General features: G+C 37.9%; 1 protein-coding gene across 1 annotated transcript in view; it reads left to right on the forward strand.

Moving 5' to 3' along the window:
* Positions 1 to 26,166, forward strand: part of LOC6564770 (acetylcholine receptor subunit alpha-like) — a 56,346-nt gene that overhangs the window by 18,119 nt on the left and 12,061 nt on the right. Inside the window, exons 2-8 of the mRNA XM_001990893.2 lie at positions 832 to 1,126; positions 1,206 to 1,386; positions 7,421 to 7,536; positions 19,437 to 19,605; positions 23,779 to 23,915; positions 25,221 to 25,367; positions 25,479 to 25,571. Of these exons, the coding sequence (XP_001990929.2) occupies positions 832 to 1,126; positions 1,206 to 1,386; positions 7,421 to 7,536; positions 19,437 to 19,605; positions 23,779 to 23,915; positions 25,221 to 25,367; positions 25,479 to 25,571 (1,138 nt within the window). The remainder of the gene's footprint in view (positions 1 to 831; positions 1,127 to 1,205; positions 1,387 to 7,420; positions 7,537 to 19,436; positions 19,606 to 23,778; positions 23,916 to 25,220; positions 25,368 to 25,478; positions 25,572 to 26,166) is intronic.

Here is a 26,166-nt window from a genome sequence, read left to right on the forward strand (position 1 = left end):
TTAAAGTCTAAGCGCATTAGGATAGTTTTCATTCTTAGGCGGTTGACAACGCAACTACAAATGATAGCAAGCAGAAAGTACATCAACTATAACCAACATTATATACACTTTCAAATGCTGGTGTTTATTCTCTATTAGATATGGTATATATAATTTTATACATTTTTGAAAATGTTCACTTATTCGATTATCAATAGTAAAAACTCAGTAGAGTTGGAAACCAGAAAAGCTTACTTAAAAATAATTTGCTATAGCTGGATTGTTTTAGAGTTAAAAGAACTGTAAGTTCAGAGTATGAGTAGATGAAATTTATCGATCAGATTCAATAAATTCCCAAAGTTTTTCTGCCATAATTGTGAGACCCCTTGCAAGGGTATGGCAACAGTCAGACGTAAAAATAAATCAATTATAAGATTTCTCGGTTGTCGAGTCGTTCAACCGAATAAGCCAAAAGCAAAGCTAATTAGCAATGTCCACAGGGAGCTGACAATTCGAGGGACTTATGCTGTGAGTGGGAGGTGTGGCTGGTCAAGCATATTGTGATGCCATTATCAGAGCATCATTAATTTAATGTGTGGCACATTTATTGCCGCATTGCGCATACGCAGCGTTGTGCATTGCAAGTGGAAATGGAAATTAAAATAGAAACTGGAGCGAATAGCCATAGATAGTTGATAAGAATAATGGGCAGAATAATCCCAACTGACAGCTTATGCTCGTATAACGGATCAGCTCTAACTTACATATATAATGATGTTTATATGTGTGTGTGTGTGTGTGTGTGTGTGTGTGTGTGTGTGAGTAAATTAGTATATCTTTTTTATTTTTAAGGCAGCACAGCGAATCCGGATGCGAAGCGACTGTACGACGATCTGCTTAGCAATTACAACAAATTGGTGCGTCCCGTTGTAAATGTCACAGATGCGCTGACGGTGCGCATCAAGCTGAAGCTATCGCAACTGATTGATGTCAATCTGAAGAATCAAATAATGACCACCAATCTGTGGGTGGAGCAGTCCTGGTACGACTACAAGCTCAAATGGGAGCCCAAGGAATATGGCGGTGTCGAAATGCTTCATGTGCCCTCCGATCACATCTGGCGACCAGATATTGTGCTCTACAACAAGTGAGTGTTTTCCCCTTAGCCAAGCTTAATCTATCCAAAAATGTGTACCTCATTGTAACGTTCACATTTCCCCTATTAGCGCCGATGGCAACTTCGAGGTGACGCTGGCGACAAAGGCAACATTGAACTACACAGGGCGCGTGGAGTGGCGACCACCGGCCATTTATAAGAGCTCCTGCGAAATCGATGTCGAGTATTTTCCATTTGATGAGCAAACATGCGTCATGAAGTTCGGCAGTTGGACTTACGATGGATTCCAGGTAAAACTGCTTAATAACTTTCACAACAAGAGAGAGAGAGGGAGTATTTCATATATATTGTTATAAATGCTTTTATCAGTGTTTTCTTGAATGTCACTGTTTTTATATTTAGTAAATTTTATTTTAAATTTTGCTTATTTTGTGAGGTTGAGTTAATAATGATTTAAATTTAACTATGTGGATTTTTGTCTGTATTAGTTTGTCGCATGTATAGACAAGTCAAATTTGAATTTTATCTCATTGAAAATTACATTGCTCTCCGTGCTCTCTGCACTTCTAGATATTTGGTCCCTGCGAATGAGTTAATCGAGCGAAATAAAATCCTAAGGCTGGTTTAGTGGTCATAAATCCAAATTCTCTTATAATTCATTGTTGTGGCATAGAATTTCTTACATTTTATGACCACACACCGAAACGGTTCACATAAAATTGTCTCTGGCGATTCGAAAGCATACAAGCACATACACACACACACACACCCAATTCACATCAGGACATAGGAGACACTGGTAACTATAGGACAATAAGGAAGGTTGACACCTGTCGGCAATGACAAAAATACAGCAGCGCCAGTTGAGACCTCATAAAGGTAACTGAAGCGAATGCAGCTGACGCTGAATTTTGCCATGTGGCATGTGGCATGGAGTGTGCGGTATGGAACAGGTGCTGAAGACTGTTGGCATTGGTGTGGGCGATTTAATGTTACCACCCGCCAACGACTTGCAGGCTAATGAAGTAGCATTAGAACGGCATTCTCATGCTTGTTGCTACTTTGCAGCTCAGCGCAAATGAGCCGACAAATGGCCCGCAGCACTCGACAGCAGCAACTCTTTAGCCAGCTCTCCCGCACACCTGCCGGTTTAATACATTCGGTGCTTAGCATTGTGCCACATAAAAAGTCATACCTGTCGTTTGCCACAGGCGTAATATGCCCCGCCTTGAATCAAACCTACTTTACTTCAAGGATGCTCGTTGCTACATATATATATATATATATATATATATATATATATATATATATATGTGTGTGTGTGTGTGTGTGTGTGTGTGTGTGTCTTTAGCTTCTGTTAACGGTGGCCAAGCACAAATTACACAAAGTTACTGCGTAGTGCAACTAGCAGAACTGCTTGTAATTTGCATGACTGGGGCCTTCAATCACATCAAACACACACACTCAAGGCAACACACACTTCTTGCAGCATATTTAATGACGCAACTCATACATAAATTTATAAAATTCGCAGAATGTGTGCTTCTTATGAGATCATTGACATTGCAACCATTGCAGAAGCATAACAAATTGAAGTGAGAAGAAAACTAAGAGGTAAAGCAAGGAGCAAAGAAAAAAGCGATGTATAACCCAAGGCAATGAACAAAGTGATATGCAAAGTAGAAATCCAGAATAATATGGAAATGCAAAGTGTAAGTCAAAATCGGAACCAAATAAAAAAACAAAGTGCAAGTCAATGTGAGAAGTGAATAGAGCTGTAAAATAGATGCAAAGCAGAAGAAAGCAGCAAAGGCATACGAGTATGTAGTGTTTGCTTATCAGCTTGAATTGGAAAGACTTGCTTGGTAATTTTCGATTTCATTGGCATTCATACTTGACGTCATATTTTCAGCTTTGCTTTCACTATGACAGTTCTGCAGCGTATATCTCTTATCGTTTCATATGACTGTTTTCTCGATCACTTTTCGTTGTGCATCGCATTGCTTCTCGCTTATGGCTGACGCAAACAAGAATTGCTTTGCATTCAATTGCACACTTTGAGGAGCCACTCGCTTATTCTCTGGCTAACGGCTTGTCTTTGTCATTGTCTATTACACTCGTTGAGCACCTAGCTCATTAACCATTGTCAATCAGGCAAAAAGCATTCCACTCAGTCAAACACTTACCGGTTGTCGACGATGCTTAACTTGCACCCAGAAGAACATCTTGTGTAAATATACAACACAACTGCAAAAGAAAAAGTAGCATAAAAATACAAATAAAAAAATAACAATCTCTCTTTTTTAGAGTTTCGGTTTCCAACAACCCTATTCACACAGCTTTTGAATATGCAAAAAAAAATAATAATAATAAATAAATTGAAGCCTAACAAACATTCGTGCTTGCTGAAAATAGTTTATATTAAGGAAAGCGGCACAGCTATGAAAAAATAAAAATGTTTAAAAAGTCTAACTGACTTTTTTTTGTTTTATCAATAAGAAGAATACTATACAAAGGTAAAAAAAAATGTTTGTCCTTTGTTGCCAATTACATCACCACGTCGATTTGCCATTAATGACAAAATAGTGATATTCCAAGCCTTCAGAGCTCTCGAGAGCTTGTACCATAACACAAAACAATAATGCAAGGCTTAAATAACGAATACAGAAATCATTTTTTCAAAGGTATATATGTACATGGAGGATGCCAGCTGACACTAATTTGCTAAAAAGCCAACGTACATTGTCATATAAAGAGGCCAGACGATAAGAAAATTTGACACCCTACGACACGACACCAACAAAAACGTGGCTACTTACTTTTTATACCCGGTCACGCTAGGTATAAGAGTCTATTTGTTTTGCAAATGTGTAAAGCTTGGGACATATACTCGTCTGTTCCTAGTTAGACAAAATGGGTAACGATCAAATCGATAATCGTAAGTCGATAAAGTCACGTAACTTTGTAAAATTTTAATGATAGAGTAACTAAATTTGCTGTAATGTCAGTACCGATGATGCCCACCCACGTCTCAAATCCAAAAAACAAGAAATCGCGGAATATCTTACACAGTTTTTGAGCTGAACTAGTTGCCCTCTTTAAAGATTAATAATGCCTGTTCCCAAAAATTGAAAAGAGACCTCTCCCACAAAGCTACAGTTACCAAACTTGAAAAGTACATTACTAAGAACGTCCTACACACACCCACTACCGCCTCCACCTCCCCAATGGGGACTGCAAAATTCTTACTTTGTTTTGTATGTGAGTGTGTTTGTATGTAGACAAAATATATATATATGTATATATATATATATATAAAGAAGAAATACTAATATATGTGTGTGTGTGCTTGTATTTAAATGTAGTTGACAGCAATTGTTGTACGTTATGTTGCTGTCGCTTTCAACGCCTCATTTTTGGGATGGGGACATCTTTTGCGTTGCGCATAAATCAACCGCAATAAGCGGTATCAACAGAGCCATACAATAGAATATTTATAAACTCTCCTGAAGCAGCAGCGAACACCAACGAATGGAAACAATGAGCAAGATGAAGAGAGTGTCGCAGGCTGGTGGTTGGAGGGAGGCAGGACGGACATAGAAACTGGACGGCTTGATGGACGCTCGTCGCTCGTCACTCGTCGCCCATAGCTTCATTGTGAATTGAAAGCATTTACAATTGTCTGTCAACTGTGCCCCACGGCATAAAAACGGTCTCCTTATGACTTTTCCACCTTTCTGTCCCTTTCTCTGCATTCTTTCATCTATTTCGCTTTACTTACTTACTTTACTTACTTTTTGTTGCCTGCCACACCATCTTTCAGCATCGGAAATATTTCAGTAAATCGTTACTTCCTTATAGTGAAATTTCCGCTACCACTTAAAATAACAATTTCCGTTTCAGCAGTTTCAGTTACAGTTACAGATACAGTTACACATACATACACCGTTACAACTACATTTGCCGTCACAGTTACACAGCTACAACTACTTATATCAGCAGCAACATTTGCACCTGGCAAGGCTCACCCACATCCTGTATAATTCCAGCTTTTGTTGTTGCTGCTGCTACCCGCTCTTGTTGAAAGGCAGCGAACGTCAATTGCCTAATTTTATGTGGCCAGAAGCAGAACATGCCGACACAGTACTATGGTGCAAATATGCACTTTAGCCAACATACATATGTGCTTGAAAATATTCTATAAATTGAACTTACAAATTAACCTAAAGAATAGGTCGATCCCAGCTCTTTATCTATCATAATGTATCTATGTAAATTTGTATGTATGCATGTTTAATGTAGACTAATAAATATTGATCAAATTTGTACAGTTATTCAAAGGTATGCTAAGATATATCCTCCTATATCATTCTAATGGGAAAGCTATATTTTCGATTTTTGTCGATAATCACCAAAGGGAGCCAGGGACAGATATGCTTCCCTCTGTCTGTTATATAACTTTTAATCATCATAGGTTCAGGGTATAATCATTCAAAAAAATGTTTTAGTGAAAGTCTCTTATGGACATTTCGGTCTGCACTTGAACATGATTGAATAAATGAATTCCATAGTGCCTATCTAGGCGTGTGTGCTCAAAGGCTCAATTTTCACACTTGATTTGGCACAAATCGACGTTTTTGTACCCCGCCCATCAGCAACGCCACTCAACTTGACTAAGCTCGCCTCAATTCGAGCTTCAAATCGAATTAACGTCACTTTTCAAATTTCACGCTTTTTTCATCTCACACCTCTGCGAAAAGAATAATTCTTGCAGCCCTCCCATACTCCCAGCACGACCCAAGACCCGTTCTCTCACCATGTTAGCTCATCGAGGCGTAAACGCCACACAAACGCCCCACCAAATCCCAAACGACAATCGCAACAAAAACCAAGTGCCAAAAATTATCATGTAGATGCCGAAATCTTGATGCACTCTCTATTATCTCACTTTAAATTGATGATATCCTTAAGAGCAAATAATATTGTAAGTAACAGTCTTATGTCAGGATTTTGTATAAATTAGTTCTTTCCCAAACTAAGAGAGAGATCACAATCTTAATAAATTATTACTACTCGCTTATGTCAACTATTATTGTCGAAATAATCGGAATAGTCAATTATTATTTAATTTTTTATTTCATCTTATTATGTGTTATATGAATTTATAAAGGTAATATGATTATTTTAATTACCGACTTCAGCAATCACAGAACCGAAAAATCCACCCTTGTGCCTTGTGAATTTAATTTCTGCTTTCTTAATCAGATTCGCATGCTAACATATTTTACAGATTTATTTTATAAGTGTATGTATTAAGTATTTGCACATAAACTACTAATAACTGATTTTGAATTTTTTTGTGGGAAAAACTTCTGTATTGCTTCACAATGTAATGCAAACCAGCAAACTTATTTTGAGTTTATTCAATGTTGCCTTACTTTATACCATAAGTAACATGCCCAATAGGAATGAAAGAAGCATTAATATTCAATTTGCTTTCTGGTGCATGACGAAGCGCATGTCAAAGTTGCTGTTGTCGCTTCGAGAAAAGTGTGTTTGCGGAATACATGAACAGCTGCTTTGGGCTGAAGCTTGTGCCAGTTGTGCGTCTGGCATGCCAATTGCAGCGATGTCCTGTCCACATCCTGCACTTATACTGCAGTGTCCATGCCCTGTCAGCTGCACTCGTGCCGAGCTGGATAAAACTGAAACAGAAACTGAAGTGCAAACTTGACTGGCTTAGATATAGTTTCTAGGCTCTTAATGCCCTCTACTACTTGGCTTTTCCAAATGAGTTTGTGTTGCCTGTGCATTTGGGCATTTTCATTGAGTCAAAGTGCAACATATTCTATTTTTCATTTATAATTTAAAACTTATAGCTTTTATTTGAAATAATTGCTAAAATTGAGTTGATCAAAATCGACCTCATATATAGAGTTTATTTCAAGCTTAGATTGGGTCCTATAAACTTAACTGACTGTAAAAAAATACACTGTCACATTGAAAATCGCTCTCTGAACGATATTTTGATTAATATTAAATATTTATAGCTTATTGATTAGAAAAATGAAATTAGGGAATAGGTCATATTAAGCATGATGGAAAAGAAAAACTGAATTTTCTTGGTATAGTGATAAGGAACTAATCCCTTTAGCTCCATATCAATTTCCTATAAGTCAATTATGTGCGTTGCCAACGCGTGTAGCTCTGTTATTTTGAAGTTAATTTCTCTCTCTCCCCCGCACGTTGAGACTAATTGTAATTTACTAACCCAAAGTCGGTCTCTTTTTCTTTTTCTTTTGTCTTTTTTGTTTTAAATGACAGGTGGATCTGCGTCACATTGATGAACTGAACGGCACCAATGTGGTTGAAGTGGGCGTGGATCTCTCCGAGTTCTATACGTCCGTTGAATGGGATATACTCGAAGTTCCTGCAGTGCGGTAAGTTTTCCATGCAACTACAACACGAATCCACAAAATACAAGCATGCAACAGCAACAGCAAATGCGACAGCAACAACAGCAACTTTGGCAGCTGTCTTGGCAACTTTTGGCCGCTGTCAGAAAACACAAATCTTTTGGAATGTCAGAGCATTTTGCACAGGTCAAGGATGCGAACAGGACGTCAACAACAGCAACAATAACAAGAAGGAAGTGCGACGACGACGACAAGTTGATGATGACTCCCATCCGACTCTTATTGGGTGTCATTATGGGCGTGGCACACAGTACACACCGCCAATATTTACACTTGTTCATAAGGCGTCTGTTTATCTTTTGGCCTCTCAGCCTCTCCCCCCCCCCACCCCCCATCACACACACACTCACACATATCCCCACCTCCAACACACCGTCAAATCTCAAGTCTCAACAAAAAGTTTTTAAATTAAAAAACTTTGGTGCCGGCTGCCAAAGAAGTAGCTACTCCAGCAGCTACTACAGTTTGTATGTGCATGTGCGGACATATGTGTGTGAGTGTGTGTGTGGTACACGAAAACAATGTTAGCCAAGCCAAGAGGCTGTTGTTATTGTTTAATTGCCACGCCCCCATTTACGTCACCTGCACGACTCAGCATGATGCGGCACGCTTGTGTGCACACATCTGCAACTTATGTGCGCTGAGTAGGGTTGGTCTGGTGGGCGTGGGGCATCAGGGAAGGCGGGAGGCGTGTCCCTAATGCGTTTAGCCCTTGACAAGGAAGAACATTTCAAAGAGTTTTCGCACATTTTGTTGCGCCCCACGAAGTGCCAAAAAGTTGTTGCCCGTAAGCAGCCTCTCTTACTGCGATACACACACATACACTCACAGATCCACACATATACATAGAGTCGTAAAAGTAGAACTTGCAAATCATATCGAATGTTAATTAATAAATTGCATTATGAACTTTTAGCAGACATATGAAAAAATGAGTAAAACAATTGAATCGAACTGCTAAACTGACTTTAAGTAACGATTATTGTACTTACTTAAGTACCCAAGCTTAGTTTCATTATTAACTTTAATAGCCAGTTGAAGTCCTTGAATTTATTAACTTAATTCTAGACTTTTAGCTTAGCCTTTCCAATAAATAGAAAAGATTAGCTGTATGCGCATTTTAGTCAAATTTTTGAACAATCACATATAATATTACCAAATATATGGGTAACATAGGATTCAAAGATGATTCCGAATGAATTTGCGACAACTTCCAATTTTTGAAAGTCAAATTTAGTGATTGATCTAACACTCTAATTCAAATGTATTCTATTAAACAGTTTCATATCGTTTTCCAACAAATGTATCTGGCTAATTGCATCAAGAACGTATGAAATGGAAACAGACAATTCGTAATTGCTTGAATTTTAATTTAATGATTTATTTAAAGGGACAGGTTACATTTCTAAGCAGTTTTAATCACTTTATAGTCTAGCTTCTGCACTTAGTAAATAATATACATAACTGTTAATTCTGGATCACTATGAATTGGAACTTGACAAAATTTGTAGAAATGTTTGAATGAGGCAGAAGAATGCAACTCATACAATATAAAATACACTCCGCGAAATTCGATTAAGGACACTCGAGTTTACGGTGCTTAAAACTGTACCAAAACAAACGGGAACTTGTTTACGTATTTTATACACTGTTATGATGCATTGGAATGAATTTTTCGTTAGTTTTTTTGCCAAGCTTTTAGCATTTTTGTGCTTTTGAGTTAGTTTGGGTGCGAAATTCGATTTTCCTTCGGAAAAGGAAGTAGGACGTTATATGGAATTTCTTTGTTTGGGATAATAAAGAATACATATTTATTTAATATTTTATAGGTAGAAATAGATCAGTGGCATTCAAAAATTTTGAATGAGAATGGAAAAAATACGCTACATTTAGGATATACAAAAGATACTGAATTGAACAACAGGCAAATATCAATTAAATTCCGTCAATCGGCATCAACAATTGATAACCTACTAAAATTAAGAGAAAAATGCAACAAAACATGCTAAAAAGCCAACATCAGAAAATTATCACACAAAAATTCTGCAATCTTACGGGCTGGGCTGGATAAAAATATCGTTACAAATATCGAAAAATTAGGTACTTACGAAGGTACACCACTGTCCAGATTTAATGTTGCAAAAGAAAACATGTTCTGGACACAGCAGTGTTTATATGTGATATTTTCTGGTTTTAATTATTACTGGCATGATTTAAAGAAGTATGAGAGATTTTTCCCTACACAAAGCTGTGGCAGTGCTTCACTCAGGATCTGGTCGAAGTTTTTGTGAACTTTATGGAGCATCAACCAGATCCAAATGCCTTATTCCAACAGGAATAAATATGCTCCAATGCATGTGTCGCTGACTTGTCGTGGGTGGTTTCGGGATAAGGATTTTAAGCTTTTAGAGTGACCAGGTAGATGATCCGACTTATCCCATAGAGAACATGTGGGGACACCTGTTCCGTCGAGCTTAAATGGGTAATCGACAGTTTGAGACAGTTTGAGAGCAGCTACGAAGGCTGTTTATTTCTACATATTATATTAATTTTATTCGCACTGCCTTTAATCGAATTTCGCACTTAATCCTCACTTTAAACAAAAAAAATTAATTAAAAATGATATAATAATGTTACAAATTTATGTTATTTTTAATTGTATAATGATAAAATCAAGTGCTTTTAATCGATTTTCGTGGAGTGTATATATATTCTTTATCACGATCACCAGGCGAGTCGATCTAGCAACGTCCGTCAGCCTGTCTGTCTAAGTGAATATAAATATATATATAAGTCACAATTGAAAGCGTGTAGCATTCCAATTGGACGAATTTGATCTAGATCAGAAGGTTTTGACCCATGTTCATATTGTTCTCATTAATATAAACGGACACAAGCATTTTATGCAGAAATGTACGTATTAGATCAAGTATTTTAATCGATTTAATGTGTATAAAAGCAGGGTTCAGGGTATCTCCCACTTTTTACTTATTATAAAAAATGCCACAAATATGTATATGCATTTATATGTATGTATTCAAGGGTTTTGTCCCTCTCACCCACTTAGTCAAATAAAGTTTGTTATGGCTGCAGTTTACAGATTACCTGACCAACTACCGAACATGCACACGTGGATTTTACAGTTTCAGCTGAGTGCTGCGCTGCAGGCATTAATCTTAATGTTGTTGTTGTAGTTTTCACTTGTGAACTAAATTTGATTACATTCGCGCTACTTTCATAATAATTTTGTTGGCTTATCCAGTTGAACACCTGACTTAGTCCGCTCTCGATTCGATTTTTTGCTTTGTTTTCTTTTTTATGGGCGCAACTTTTTAAGATTTGCGTTTGCAATTTTGCCTCTGGCAATGCAACTGAAATTAAATTTAAGAGCAAAATAAAAGTTGCTTCTGAAAATGATCATAAAAAAATGGAAAAGCGGGCTACATAAAACCAAAGGAAAATGGAAAGTATTGGCGACAAAACGAGCAACCATTGTTGTTGCTCTTTTTGTTGTTGCTATTCTTGTTTTTGGCTTGTAGTTGTTGCTACCCTCATTGTCGTTGTCGTTGGCACGAGCGCCAGCAACAAACATGTCGCGACGCACGTCGCCTTTTCGGGTGTCCGTGAAAGTGTTGTTTATGACCAGCAGCACAAGGGACACACATATAAGTAAAAGTTGCTTACCTGCTACTGCGTGGCATGGCATAATTGTGTGGCACACACACACACACACATATTTAGTTGAACTATTTTAAAGTTGTGTGCAAAAGCAATGGACAATAAATCAGCGCAGCGCAAGTGTAGAGCAATTTAACCCCAAAACAGCACCTTTTGTCCCTGTTAAAGCTAATGTTAGCTTGCTCTTGATAGCTGGCTAAAACTCTGCGTCAATTTTATGGCTTTGTGGTTTCAGTTCTACTATGTAATGTGACTGTCTGCCCAAGTGTCTACAACTATCGATCTCTATCTCTCTTTGTCACTGTCTCTGTCTCTAGCTTTTTTTTTTGGAGGGGGGTGTCCACTTCATCTCACTGTCTGTGTGTCTGTCAATCAGTCACTGATTGCAGTATGCTTGGGCGTATATGTGCATGCACTTAGAAAAACAAATCACTCTTAATGAATATAATCATGTTCTTGACGCCAAGGACAGCGCAGAAAATTAAATATTTGGTTTATCCCTAAAAATAATTCTGGTTCCAATTTCATAATTCAAAATGAAATATTTTCAAAATTTACAAAAATTAAAAGCCTAAATTCCTGGGTACGCACACCGAATTCTGAGCCTAAATTGTTCTGCCGTCAACTAAATTATTTGGCGATATTTTACGATTTCTCACATTAAGCTAATCTAAACATTGAAAGCAATTTGATGGATTTTCATCTATACTTTTATAAATATATTTCCTAAATATAAATATTATTACCAAAAACTAAGGAAAGGCGAAAAAAAATTAAATCGTTTCTAATGTCAAGAAATTTATTGCCTGAATGTTGAAATTAATTGGAAAATTAAAAAAAAAGGTTTTGATTTTCAGGTCAATTTTCAGTTTTGGTCGATCATCTAAGCTTGGAAGGCGAACTTTTCTCTCTGTGCTTCCAACCACGCCCCACCGCTCAATGCAGCGTGGTTACACGTGGGTGCTTCAGTTAATTTAACTATCGATGCTGATGCGCATTAAAGTGAACGCTGGCAGAGGAGAACTGCCACAGAAGATGTTGCCGCTGTTGCTGCCACTACCACCGACTGTGTCCGTGCCACAGCGACTCCTACATCGCAAAATTACGATACGTGTTGTGAATTGCGTTGCAGCATTTTAAGCCCACACATATAACCAACCACCAGCCCTCAGACGAACAGCTGCAGACAATAAAAGGACCTGCCAATGTCCTGGTCACACTTCAGATTCCGCTACACCCTACACTACCCAGCGCCCACCATACCCGCTCATAAAGGGGAAAGCCGCAATACCACCCGCCACTGGTTTGTGTCACGCACTTGTGGCATAATTTACTGTCGACTGCGGCACACACGCACATACACCAACACCCACCCACCCACACAGAACCCACCCATAGACACACACAAGTAGGGTAGGGGCTGTCAACTTTTAATTCCCCTCAGTGACTTGAGTCTCTTTTGCGCTTTGGCATTTTTGTTGCTGTTTCGCTTTCGAAGTTGTATGTTTGCCATGTCAGGTTAGTTATTATGAATACTAAAGCATCCAATTGCTTAAGAAACATATGTTCAAGAAGTCAAACGTCCTTATTATTATTAGATAAAAGCCCTTAGCATTCTGTGCTTCTGCTACTGGGTAACAATTTGTTACGACAAAATATCCCTATTCCAGGAATTGCAAATAATTTGGTGATTCAGCAAAGTTGTATCGTTCTTAACTTTCTCATTAAATGTTATACCTAACATAGCTGTATCGTTCTTTACTTTTTGCTTTAAATGGTATCTAGGATAAGAATCTAGCTAAAATTTAATTTGTACCTTTGTTCATACCTTTGTACTCGTACATAAGTCATGCCAAGAAACTGTTATTTTTTATACGTTGGGAGTAATGTGATACTGAAGACAAAAGGAGCAGTCTTCAGTATTTTTTTTTCTTATTATTTTGACGTTAAAATAATGGCCACATTCAAGTGGCCTAACGATACCAAGCACTGGCTTGTTAACGCACGGACCCAGGCAAACTACGACTCACCTCCCACCCAACCGACCGAGGGGTGCGCCGCATAACGTGCGATTACGAAGATCGCGAATAACTAGATAGACTTACTTACTAATCGACTTGACACACCAGATATAATAAAAGAAATAGAAGAAGCACAACTTATTAATGGAAAACGCATATTATAATTTGTGCATAAGATCCTAAAAGGATTATGCATATCATAATTCGAACTACAAGTTTGAAGAAAAAGAGGCAAAACATTCCCTGCATTTCTGATCGGAGCTGTAAAATTAAGTTGGCTGATTAACTCAGAAGAATCAATCTCACCGTTTATAAGCTTATATGAAAAAATTACACTAATCTACGATCAGAAAGCGAAGGAAGATTCATTATAAAAGTCTACTACGGTAGGGAGGTGAGCTAATATTAGTATTCCAACTAAGACCCATAAGGGCAAATAATATAAATTAATTTTTGTACGAATTCTACGGACATTGTAATTGGGTGACCATATACAAGACCCATATCCAACAAGTGAAATATATAGTGTTTTAGTAATATAGGGTCAAATTCTTTTGGCAACCGCTTGATGAAGTCCAGGACAGCAAAGGCTCTATTAAGAGGCTCTATTAAGCAAACTTAAGCTATCTAAAAGGATTCCCAGATCACAATTAAGAATTAATAAATTAACAAGACACCAGGCTTCAATGCTATCTAAGTCAGCTTGACGCCTCTATCCAGTAAAAGAGTCAGTAGACGACAGGTATCCCGGAAGTAACTTGAACAGACTTAGAGACAGAACCTCTAAAATAAACTCACTGTCTTCGGCACGTTAAGTATTTTGAGATCCAACTAATTTGGTTAATTGATCCCAGATGAATAAATTTGTGAATTAGCAAAGAATGATTTACAGAGTCAAAAGCCTTACTAAACCCAGAGTAAACAACATCCTTTTGCATCTTGTTTTGAAAGCCATTAATAATAAAAGAAGTGAATTCTAATAAGTTAATGGTAGTATATCTTTATTTCACGAACCAGTTTTTGCAGTATGAAATCAAGGATCTATAAAGATGTTGTAGTTAAGAAGTTATCAATTTCTCAAAAATTCTTAGGAATAGCAAGCACACAGCCCTGGGCCCTGTAAAAATACAGGCTTAATGACCTTTAGATCCCTAAGTAATGAGCTCTCCATTATCAAAGGTCCACAAAAGCAATTAGAGCCACCGACAGGGTAAAAACTATAATAAATAGCGTTTATCTGTCATTACTCCCTGATATTCACAGACTAATATCTTAAGGCAAATATCGCAATAAGAATTGTAATTAATCGCATGAAATGGTTATGGCTCGTAACTAACCCAAATTATGGGTTCCTTCTCTAGACCTATATCTCAAAGGAAAATATATTTTATGTCTTTGAAAATCCAAAAAGCAACTCGATGGTGTAATTTCAAATTTTAAGTTTAGTTACCATTTTCTTGTCATCTTTGTGTATTTTCCCTATAATTAAGAACTCAAATTTAACTATTTCCTGTTCTAGTTTTGTCATCTTTTTTTGCCTACTGTTCTGTTCCACAGATGTGACTTATTCCATTGATATATAGCCAGCCAGCTAAAGCCATAGTTTCAAATATTATTTTAAGTGCTTGACTCATATCTTCTATAGTACGACATCCAAATTCTTGATGTTATTAAGTTTAGTGTGTCGCAATAGCTAAAAACGTGTACAAAGAAAGAAACAAAAATAAGTTCCTATGTAAATTATTATTATGATTATTATGTTGAGCACAGAGTATTCGAGACTGTTCTTACACATGTCTTTGGCCAAGTTTATATTCAACGTCTTCAACTGCTCTCACATTGCTTGTAAGCATTCCGAATGCCAATGCCTCAACACACATTGAGCTGTCCTTGTTGTCATGACCTTTCCTATACCCAATTTATTCCCATTCCCTTTTCCATTTGTACTCCCATTCCTTTAAGCCATTTTTCTTTTCCACTCGCTGAACTACCTTCCTTCGGATGTTGCTACCCGCTGCGGCAGTGTTTGTCTAATTGCCGCAGTGCGTCGTGCGTTGCGTTACAACGCTCAAAATCAGCATGCCACGCACATACACACGATTGCCCTCAACTCCTAGCCTCACGTAGCATAGCCCTCTTCGCATATTCGTTAAACATATCGAGCGATTCTAGTACTTTTACTTTTGCTTTTACTCGAGTTTGATGGCTTGATTACAAAGTACCAGGTGAGGTCTGGTCCCATCCAGCTATGCGCCTGATCGATTAAAATCATCATTAGCAAACTTTCAAGTGCCCCAAAAAAACAAAAAAATTAATAAAATATTTTTTAAAAAAATAGCCTGTAGCCAAGACCAACAAACGCCCACAATGTTTTCCTTTTGGAAAATAAGTTTTAGCCATCCCCATTTAAATGGCACTACTTTCCATTGAGATTCAACTTTTTGTGGTAAGTTCAGTTAGTAAAATTCTATTATGGTAGTCTGTCCGTTTGAAAACATAACATATGTCTGCAGGCAGTACATTTAACGGAATCTGCTAAATCATGCAGTTTCCCTCCAATAATGGGCTTCATGCCCACCTTGGACATTTATTTATCCATCCACAAGGGTATATGATATTCGATGTGCCAGGGTTAACTTTTCTCGTTCCTCTTCTTCTTCTCTTTAATGGCAAGGCACTGATTTCTCCGCTTTGTCGATTTCCAAAATCGAAATTGAAACAAAACGACAGCAGCAGCTAGTTCCACTGTTGTAGTCAAAAGTGAGTTGCGACCAGCAGATACCCTCTAGCACATAACATAGCACAAACTGATGCATTTTAAATGTAAGTGTGTTGGGTAATGGGAGAGCTAACAAAAAAGCAATAATAAGTAAAAAGAATGCCTTTTTAAAATTTAAAGTTTTCGATAAATAGGTAAACAGATAGAAATATAGATATACACAAATGAGTAGCTTAACTTACGTTTTTCCCAGATCTATATTGTATATACATTTACTTACTTATATATACATATATAACACTCGTTCAACTTCTTGGTACCCGCTTTGCATATTTAGACTACAGAGTAGAACACACTCAAAAGCGAAGTGAACTTGGCACAAAGTTGTAGAAATCAATCAAGCGTTCGAGCCATACCACAAACGTCCCTCAACACCCCACCCCCCTCCTCCTCCGCTACTCTGCGGGGTTATAAGGTGGCAATGGGCGCCTACGGGTCGCCGCAGATTCCCTTTGAAGCGTCGCCGCCTGCATCCTTCGTCATTTTGCGGTCATTTTGTGTGGTATTTCTCTCACCCTGCTTCGCTTCCTTTTTTTTCGCTTTTTTGTTATGCTGCCAATCATTTAGTATTTATGCGTTTTGTTCGTTGACTGTGAGTGTGTTTGTATGTATGTGTGAGTGGGCTGCCAATCAACATTTCAGCCATTTCGGTCGCTCAGAATCAGAGTTAGAGTCAGAATTTTCGGCCCCCAGCACCCCCCAACGCTCCACACCACAGTCAACATACGCTTTAGCTCAACTGCTTTAGGTTCGTGCCGCGTCAGTTTTGAGTTATGTGTTCTCGACAACCATTTCGCGGGCATTTCGCCAACTGCTTGTTTTGTTTTGATTTCGTGCCCAATTCTCTGGACAAAAGTTTGAGTCGAATCTGTAACATGTTCTTTGTTTTGCAACTAGGCCCGTTTTGGGCTTCTATCCTATTTCTCTTTATTTTTATGTTGAGCATTTTCATTTTCAGTTGGTTTTGGTTTGTTTTCATTACGCATACGACGCGTCATCCAAGGCATTGATGAATTGTTGCCATTGCCCTTTTGCTGCTGCTACTGCTGCTGCTTGCTTCTGGCTACACCAGCAATTCTATTTGTTGTTTTTTGCTGCTTGATTATTGCTGTTGCTATTGGTGGTGCCTTTGCCTTTGCTGTTGATGTTGCCTACGTGGCGCCACCGTCTTCAGCATAGACGGCGACGACGTGTCCAGACGTGCCCAGACACGCGTTCGCATTGGCCATCGTGTGTTTGCAACTTTAGCTACCACTCCACCTTTAACACAACATACACTCAATCGCCAACACCACGAAGACGCCTGCACCCCCCCCCTCCCCCAACACCGACATCAACATAAGCCCTCAGAGAATTCCTTTCTGTTGGAATTGCTGGCGTGTGGCCTTTTGCCTATTTTATGATTTATTGTATGTTTTTCTCAACAGCCCCAGCTAACCAACTAACTTAGCCGTCACAGAGCTTATTACTCTGACCTTTGCAAAGGCACACACACACAAACACACCCATAACATACAAACACAGGCGTGCATAGCTCAAGTAAAATAAAAATGCCACAGCAAAAATGTGTCATGTCGATGCTTTGAAGCTTAAGATTTTTCCGAATTGTCTGTGCAAGATACAGCAAAGTAAGTTATAAGTTGGCAAGTGGGAGCCGAAAGTGAAAATGGTGAAAATGAGAGGCGAGCGTAGACGGTAGCAAGTAGAAAAGTAGTGACGGTTAGGGAGCTCGAACTAAAGATGTCCAGCTCATTGAGTAAAACCAACCTAAGCCTCCTAATTTCTTGTGCTTATTAATTTTTTATTTTTATTCTGTGACGCATTTTCTCAATATCCTGTCAAACTTCATCGTTGCGGCTAAGAACTCCAATTGGTCGTCGAAAATTTGGTAGTCTATTACAAAAAATTAAGAAAAGTCATATTCTAAGTTATGCATTAGTAAAGCTTGATTTATTGATTACTGATGGATCAACATTTTCTAAAAAAAAAATAATACGCAACATGCCTTTACGTATGCAAATATAAAAGAGCGAAAACTAATGGATTTTCAAGTTGCTTAAATATTTCATTTTAGGAAATGCAAATATATTCGGCAATTCCACAACTCATCCAGTTGGGCCAATGACTTACTTTTAAGCATTACTTTTTTACACTTCTGAACGTGATTATCTAGCAAAAATCCAACTAATCATAATCAGCCCTTGCCCTTGCTGTTGTTGCCTGGTTACCTTTGCGATATTTAACTGTCGCTTCAAGTTTGCATATGATTTTATAATTTTATTGTTTCTGTTTGCACAACAAACCAAACCAAACGAGCCTCTCACTAATCTGGTTCACTGTCCAAAGCATTTCTAGACATATCCTAGTCATCTAATTTTTTTACGCTCAATTTTTCTTGGGCACTAGAGCATCTGTCGAAGCATCTTGCGCCTGTTTCATCCCCTTCATTATATACCCGCTGCTAAATTCAGTTTTTCTGTCTATTGCCACATACTTCATATCTAGTTGACCGCGCGCGGTGTATGTGTGTGTGTGTGTATATATGTATATATATGTGCGTGTTGCCCTGGCAGCAGCACTGTCGAAATTCAACCACTTTTTTTGTTGCTTATTATTTATTTACAATATATTTTCTTATTCAAAATGAAGCCGCAAGCCGCTCGGAATTATTGATGGCAAATATAGAACATACACAAGTCCTTGCCTCGGCCACAACAGTACAGGGCAGGAAAAACCCAGCCAACCCTTTGCTCACTGGTTTTCCCTAGCTGCCAGGCATTTATTTTTCCTTTCTGTTTTTTTGTCAAGTGCGGTCGCCAAAAAGTTCTTGACTCAATTTACAAAATTTGTTTGCTTTCTGTTTTTGTTTTGTATTTGCCTTTCACTTTATATTTTGTTGCTTTTTCCTTTCATGTTGCGCTGGCAATCAAAGATTATTAACTTTTAAATTATGTAGACGACTGTGAAGCAACGCGACTTCTCTGCCGCCAAGTGTCAAGTTCATTAGCCAACGACATTCATTCGTACGGGCTGAGTATTAGATTCTAGATTGTGATTCCCTTTTGTTTGTTTGGATTTGGGTTTGTGGCTTGAGGCAGGCTTGAGTCCCAGTTTGACGGTCAGCAGTCGCGAGCAGTTGGAGAATCAGAGTGAGCCATTGGAAATTATGTTGAGCATTTTTCAATATTTATTGTGGCGCTGATGATTTATGTGCCTTGGACTTGCCACAGACACAAACAAACACACAGATACAAACATAATATATGTTAGCGCTGCGGATGTCTGCGAGGCTGCAAATAAAAGCCCATAATAAATAAACATATACGTGCTACTCTCATATATTCTAGCCGATGCATGTTTTTTGTTGTTTTCTATATTCTCTGTAGCAATGAGAAATTCTACACGTGCTGCGATGAGCCATATCTGGACATAACATTCAACATCACAATGAGACGAAAGACGCTCTTCTACACGGTCAACCTGATCATACCCTGCATGGGCATCAGTTTTTTAACCATATTGGTCTTCTACCTGCCATCGGACAGCGGTGAAAAGGTGAGTGATGTTCAGAATCACTCGAACTTCCTCATTTTTCATCCACAATCACTGATCCACAATTGATTCCCAACTGATGCGTCAACATTAGTAGTTTTTTTTTTATTTTTTTTGTTTTATCCATAGAAATTGCCATAATTTATTGTGCACACTACACACAATTTTCGCAGCCACCATTTCAATGTGCTTTTAATTTTAAAAAAATTATTTCAGACTTAAATGAAAATGAAAATGCATTTCGTGATTTTCTTTTCACTATTTGCCGCCATTTAACTTTGAACAAATAAAATTAACATGATGTATTCAATTTAATGTGAACATATCTGCACACACAGACACACAAGCACACACATATAGAAAGGGACGCAAATGAATAGCCAGCGTTAAAAAACGCGCGCGATTTATGAATTGTTCTGGGCGTTTCTCAGCTGCCACTACGACCAAAGTGGCCGAAAAACCTTTAAAAATAAAAATTCAAATTAAACAAATGGAACAAAAAATAATTTTTAAAAAGCAGCATAGTGCATATATATAAATATTTACATGATGCTGGGACCAATGAATAAATTACGGCCAATTTTCAAAATAAATAAAACGCAAAAATAATATGTACTATGTATGTATGTGCGCGTGGTTTTATTAATCTCAATGGGCGCCGACGTCGACGTCAACGTCAACGTTGGTAGCGTCCATTATACATAATTTTTGCAATAAATATAGACGGTGCAAGCCGTGCATATGACAGTGCCGTACCTATTGCCGGATAAAGCAATCCGCTTGAGAATCCGCATATAGAAATTATGCGATTTCAATTATTAAAGAGCCAGACAACTCTCCAATGGAACTGCAAGTCTTTGACATAATATGCAAATTACTCAGAACGAAAGCAGCGTTGCTATTGCAAAAGTGAATATGAGAAGAGCGTTTAAAATATACAATAGAATAGGCAAATAAATCAAGCACAAACTATCAACATTTAAATAGCATGTATAACAATACTCGTTGAAGTAACCAGAGCGAGTAAGTCAACACTCGTTGAATGAATACGAGCGATTAAAACAATAATCGTTGATGTAAGAAGCGCAAATTGGACGGCCCTTTTATATATTACTGGAGCGTTTATATTTCGCGAAAAAACATGACTAAAACTAAGGTAACTAAACACAAATAAATCAGATAAAACGTTAAAATTTAAGCTTATAAATAGGTAATAATATAAGTAAGTAATCAAAAGCCATGCACATTGAATTCAATCTCTAATCTCTAGAGATATTTATCCAATACTAAAATTCTTATATACTTTAACTGATTGATTTGAAATATTAAGCAGTAAGCTAACTGGGTGATGAAGATAAACGAATCAAGTATAGCTCGATTAAAATTATGAATGGAATGGATAAACGATAACAGGTTGAAGAAGGAGCATATGTTAAAGTGAACAACTAAGTGTAGAATGGAAACTCAGGAGCATAAAGTGCCTGTGTTTGTCCACTTTCGGCATTTCAGTTTGGCTACGCTCGAATAAACAATTCATTGTGCTTTTATTTTACGAGGCCATCCGGTTGTGCTGCGTGTCTATACTGTACTGTTGTTCCTTTTATGGTCAAACACATACACACACACAACAGACAGATGAATGGACAGCTGGATATATCACACACATACCCAGAAAGAGACCGCACAAATATTTACGCCTAAGAGCGGTCAACGACATTGAGCGTTGAGCAACAGCAGTCGTATTGTCCTGGAATGTGGTGCTGGTTGTGTTGGTGGTGGATAAATTGTGTCCATTCCATATCATAAAAGCAAGTGAAGTTTGAAAAAACTATAACTAGCTCCTGCACGTAACGGGGCCTGCATGTCCAATCGGCATCTGCATCGAGTTTCGAATTGGAATTGTAATTGGCAATTTACATACACATGTGGCACAACGCACTCCATTCATTCAATTGCCGGCCAGTGTTCGTGTCCAATACTAAGTAGCGAGTCAAGTCGAGCCAGTACAGTATTGTGAACTGTGGCAGGCACTGAGTGGCGGCAGTGGCCGTTAACATTTTTGAATATTCTTGAAACAATTACATTTTACAAGGATAATTTGACCTACCGACTGCTTGCCTGATGCGACAAGCGCGTAAATGAACGACTCCTTCATGTTCACACACACATACACAAACACATACACAAAAACATATTTGCATAAACAATAGGTGCTGGAAAGGCGCGTATGATTTCAACTTGAGTTTGACTTTGCCGCATGTCGCATGTCGCATGTCAAAAGCTTAATTAGTCAGTCGCACTAATCGTTCTACGACACTAAGGCTAATTATCATAAAATTATTAGACATCAAATTTATGCCACACACACAGACAATGAGAGACTCATTGTGAGTTTGTATTTCTCTGTGCACACACACACACCCAAATAGATGAAGAAGAACTCAAATAGCCCGTCTCATTTTCGACACATAATTACTTTTTACACACACTTCATTACAAGCAGCTTACACACATCGTGGGAATGGGAGGGAGACGGAGGGGCAGACAAGCAGCTGAGCGCACCTGTCCTGACCTCCAGTTGAGACAGCTGTGCTTAGCAGTTAATCGTACAACTTGACAGCCACTGACTGCAGCTCACTCACTCACTCACATTCACTTTCTCACTCGCACACTCAAATTATATTGAGTTTGCTTTATTGGGCGAGCTGCGAAGTACGCCATGTTTTTTATGTGCTTGACACCGCAATATATGTACATGTATATATGTATGTATGTACACATGTATGTATGTATGCATGTACGTATGTATGTATGTATGTATGTATGTATGTATGTTATGTTCAGCAGATTCGGAGGGATTAGTCACTCAGTTTGCCATGTGTTTATTTATTTGACTTGCCGTTTTTGTTGTTGTTGTTGTTGTTGTTGTCAGATATTCCTCTACACCATCATTATCATCTTCATCTTGTGTTTGTTTTTGTATATTGGAAACACACACCCACGCACATCCACACACACACAAACACATACACTCAGACATGCAAATCAATTTCAAATTTGTTTCGACTTCGATATTAATAACTCGAGTAGAAAATTTTAAAAAATACGAACAATATACTGGCAATTGACGAAAAGTAAATTCACTCGCTGCGCAAATAAAATGCTTTTATAAAATTTTGTTTAGATGCATGAAGAAGAACAATAAAGTCAATAAGTCAATTGGCTTATAAATAAGCTTAACAAGTGGAAAAGCTTCTTCGTCCAGAATTCAAATTGCATTTTAGCAACTAATTGTTTTTAGTGTGCTTTGCTTATTTATACATTTTTAATTGAAAGCAAAAGCTGTGGAAACATCAGTCTTTATTGATATATATATAGCATATACTTCGAAATAGGCAATAAATAAAAGTAAGTAAATATATCTTATGAAATGTTAAAAACTTGCCAGTAAAAGTAAATGGATTGAATATGGTAATTAATACAAATTGATTTGATTTAATTCATAAAGTGCACGAAAAGCTTATAAGAAAAATATTATCTCTTAAGCAAAAATAAATTGCATTGATAAAAAGAAAGAACTTGGCAAAATCATATCAGGCTATTCAAATATATATATATATAAAATATATATATATATATATATATATATATATGTGTGTCTGTGTGTGTATACACATATTGGTATATTTGTATTTCTTCAAGCACAACATGCACATCATTAAGTAAAAGCCAAACAAATTCATGTAAAGATATTCATATTTTAACATAAATCTTATCAGCAGAATCTTCATTGCGTTCTCTTTTCAATTGTCGCTTTTTTATGTTGGCACACACTGTCTGTAAACCACCACCAACAATAACATTGCCAACACCACCACCACACGCCTCTCCCACTTGCTTCTATCGGCCCCACTCCACACCACCGATGTTCATCTCGCTTCTCCGCTCACATACAACTCAATTTCCCAAATCCTTCTCCATGTTTCGTCGCCCATCAAAAAGCTGCAAAAGCTGCAAAATGAACTTGACTAAAACATCATTAATTCTATTCCCCTACTTCACACACGCTCATTCTTTCCCTCTCTCACTCGCTCTCTCTCTCTCTCTCTCTCCCTCTCTCTTTATCTCTTTCTTCCGCGCGCGTTCTCGCTTTCTTTGCTTCTCTGTCTGTTTCAGGTATCATTAAGCATATCCATTCTACTGTCGCTCACTGTGTTCTTCCTGCTGCTGGCGGAAATCATTCCGCCCACGTCGCTGGTGGTGCCGCTGCTCGGCAAATTTGTGCTCTTCACAATGATACTGGATACGTTCAGGTAAGTTAATGTGAATATGAATACGAATACGAATGTGAATGCCAAGGCAGGCACGCACTCATTCGATGTGCATGGCAACTGATAACCGTACACGTAACGCTGGAGTACCCTGGTGGGTGTTTGTCCCCCGAGTTTGTCTGGCTGTCCCTTTCTTATGAGACAGCTGCAGTTACGGAAACGGATGCAAAAAAATAAAATTCCAACAAGCTCAATTTTTACTCTTCATTTATTTGGTGTAGTTTTAAAGTATTTCTTTTGCACCCTGCTGTTGTAAAGTGGATAAATTTGGGGCATGATGAATGAGTGAAGATTATAAACATTATTGAAGCATGTCAGTTATGTTTCAATAATGTTTCTAATCTTGATTGACAAATTAACATGCATGGCGAGCAGATAAATATTACAGTAATTGGTGGTGCTTAACCCACAAATTGAGAAATAAGTCAATAGCAAACTTTATATTTGTAGTAGCTATATCCGTCAAACTGACGGTACTGCTCCTGTTCTTTTGTCTTTTGTGGTTTCTATGGCGTCTGGAATAGAAGGCAGACCATATTTTTGAAGTCATCAGTTTTAGGGACCTGGGGAACTCTTATTACTTACTTAAAAAAAAATTATAATAATAAACGTTATTTTTAAAATTTCTTTGAAGAACTCAATTATAACTATTAACAATATGCATAGTAAATAATAATAAAATTGTGATTTTTATGGTGATAATGGATACAGGGTATCTATGGATTTGGCTAGAATAGAGCATTCTCTCTGGCTTAGTATAGGGTAGGGATTCTTTATATCTAATGCTTATTTTGGCCAACTGCCCACATGCCTCGCCCCATTTGACTTAACCTGGCAGGGGTAGTCGACTCGCTTTGTTTCGCTTCGACTTGACTAGAGCGAAAGTCAAACTTCAAAAATGGCCCGGCAATTTACAGTCATTTACCATGCCCAGCTCGCCGCATAAATGGTCGTCTAATTGCTGGTAAACAAAAGTCGAGTCTGCACGCCCCTTCCCTTGCCTGCTGCTCAGGTCGAGAACAATGGCCACGCTGGTTTGGCGCAACAGGACTCCGTCTCGGACTTGAACCACAAATGATGTAATTAAGGCAATGACCATACCACCATCGACACAGAACTCTAAAGCCTCCTTCGGCCTAGCACCACCATCGTCTCCGTCTGGGGCAGCAGCTAATTAAACAGACGTGGGCGTCACAAGTTAATTAGCCAGACTAAAGAACTCAGACAACGCTTATTCCATACTGTCTCCACCTCTGACCATCTTTAATAACTTGCCTCCTTTTTCAGCATCTGTGTTACAGTCCTGGTACTGAATATCCATTTCCGGTCACCGCAGACACATACGATGGCTCCGTGGGTGCGTACGGTGTTCATCAATCAGCTGCCGCGCTTTTTGGTGATGCGTCGACCGCTCTATCCGATCAGCGAGATGATGTATGTCGCAATATATAAAAATATATTTATATATATATATATATACACACCTGACATCCTAAAGCACTTACTCACTGCATATCCTTTGCCATTTGTTATTTTTGTCTGCAGCAAGTCCTCACGCCGTCTCATGGTGCGCACATGTAACGGTCTCGAGCTCAGGGATCAAATACCACCGCTGCCACCACCCGTCGCCCTATCCCGGTAAGTGCAACAAACCACAATACAACTGCTAAAGTCTTTTCCATTTCAACTATTTACGAATTGAATTGAATTATAACCAGCATTTTTATATAAATTGAGTATTCTCTGATTTTTATGCTTGAGCTGATTTATTAAAAGAATTTAAAAAATACGAATATTATTATGTTGATATTTTGTGACAGATAAAAAAAATATAAAACAAGTTTGTCATTGACTATGAGATGCAGTCGCATATACGAGTACACTCAGAATGAAAATCACCCCCTACATCATTTAAATTCGCCATATATTTGGCATGCGAGAGTGTTGCTACGTGTACGTAAAAACATTGTTTTATTACATTTTTTGTTGCTTATATATTATTATTAATGCATTAGTGTATTTGAAAATTTAACAATAACTTAACATAGTTTTTTTAAATGCATTTTATAGTGATTTAAAATGACTTACTATTTACGGTGACTCGGACCCGACAACCTTCGTTCCCGATTAAAGAGAGCTACGCAGTCACTAAATATATAGCAGCTAAACTATAATACTGAGAACAAATTTTATTACACATTTTATTTATTTACACGCCCACATCCACCGCACC

Source organism: Drosophila grimshawi, unplaced genomic scaffold, assembly GCF_018153295.1.
Source record: "Drosophila grimshawi isolate 15287-2541.00 unplaced genomic scaffold, ASM1815329v1 contig_1006, whole genome shotgun sequence".
NCBI lineage: Eukaryota > Metazoa > Arthropoda > Insecta > Diptera > Drosophilidae > Drosophila > Drosophila grimshawi.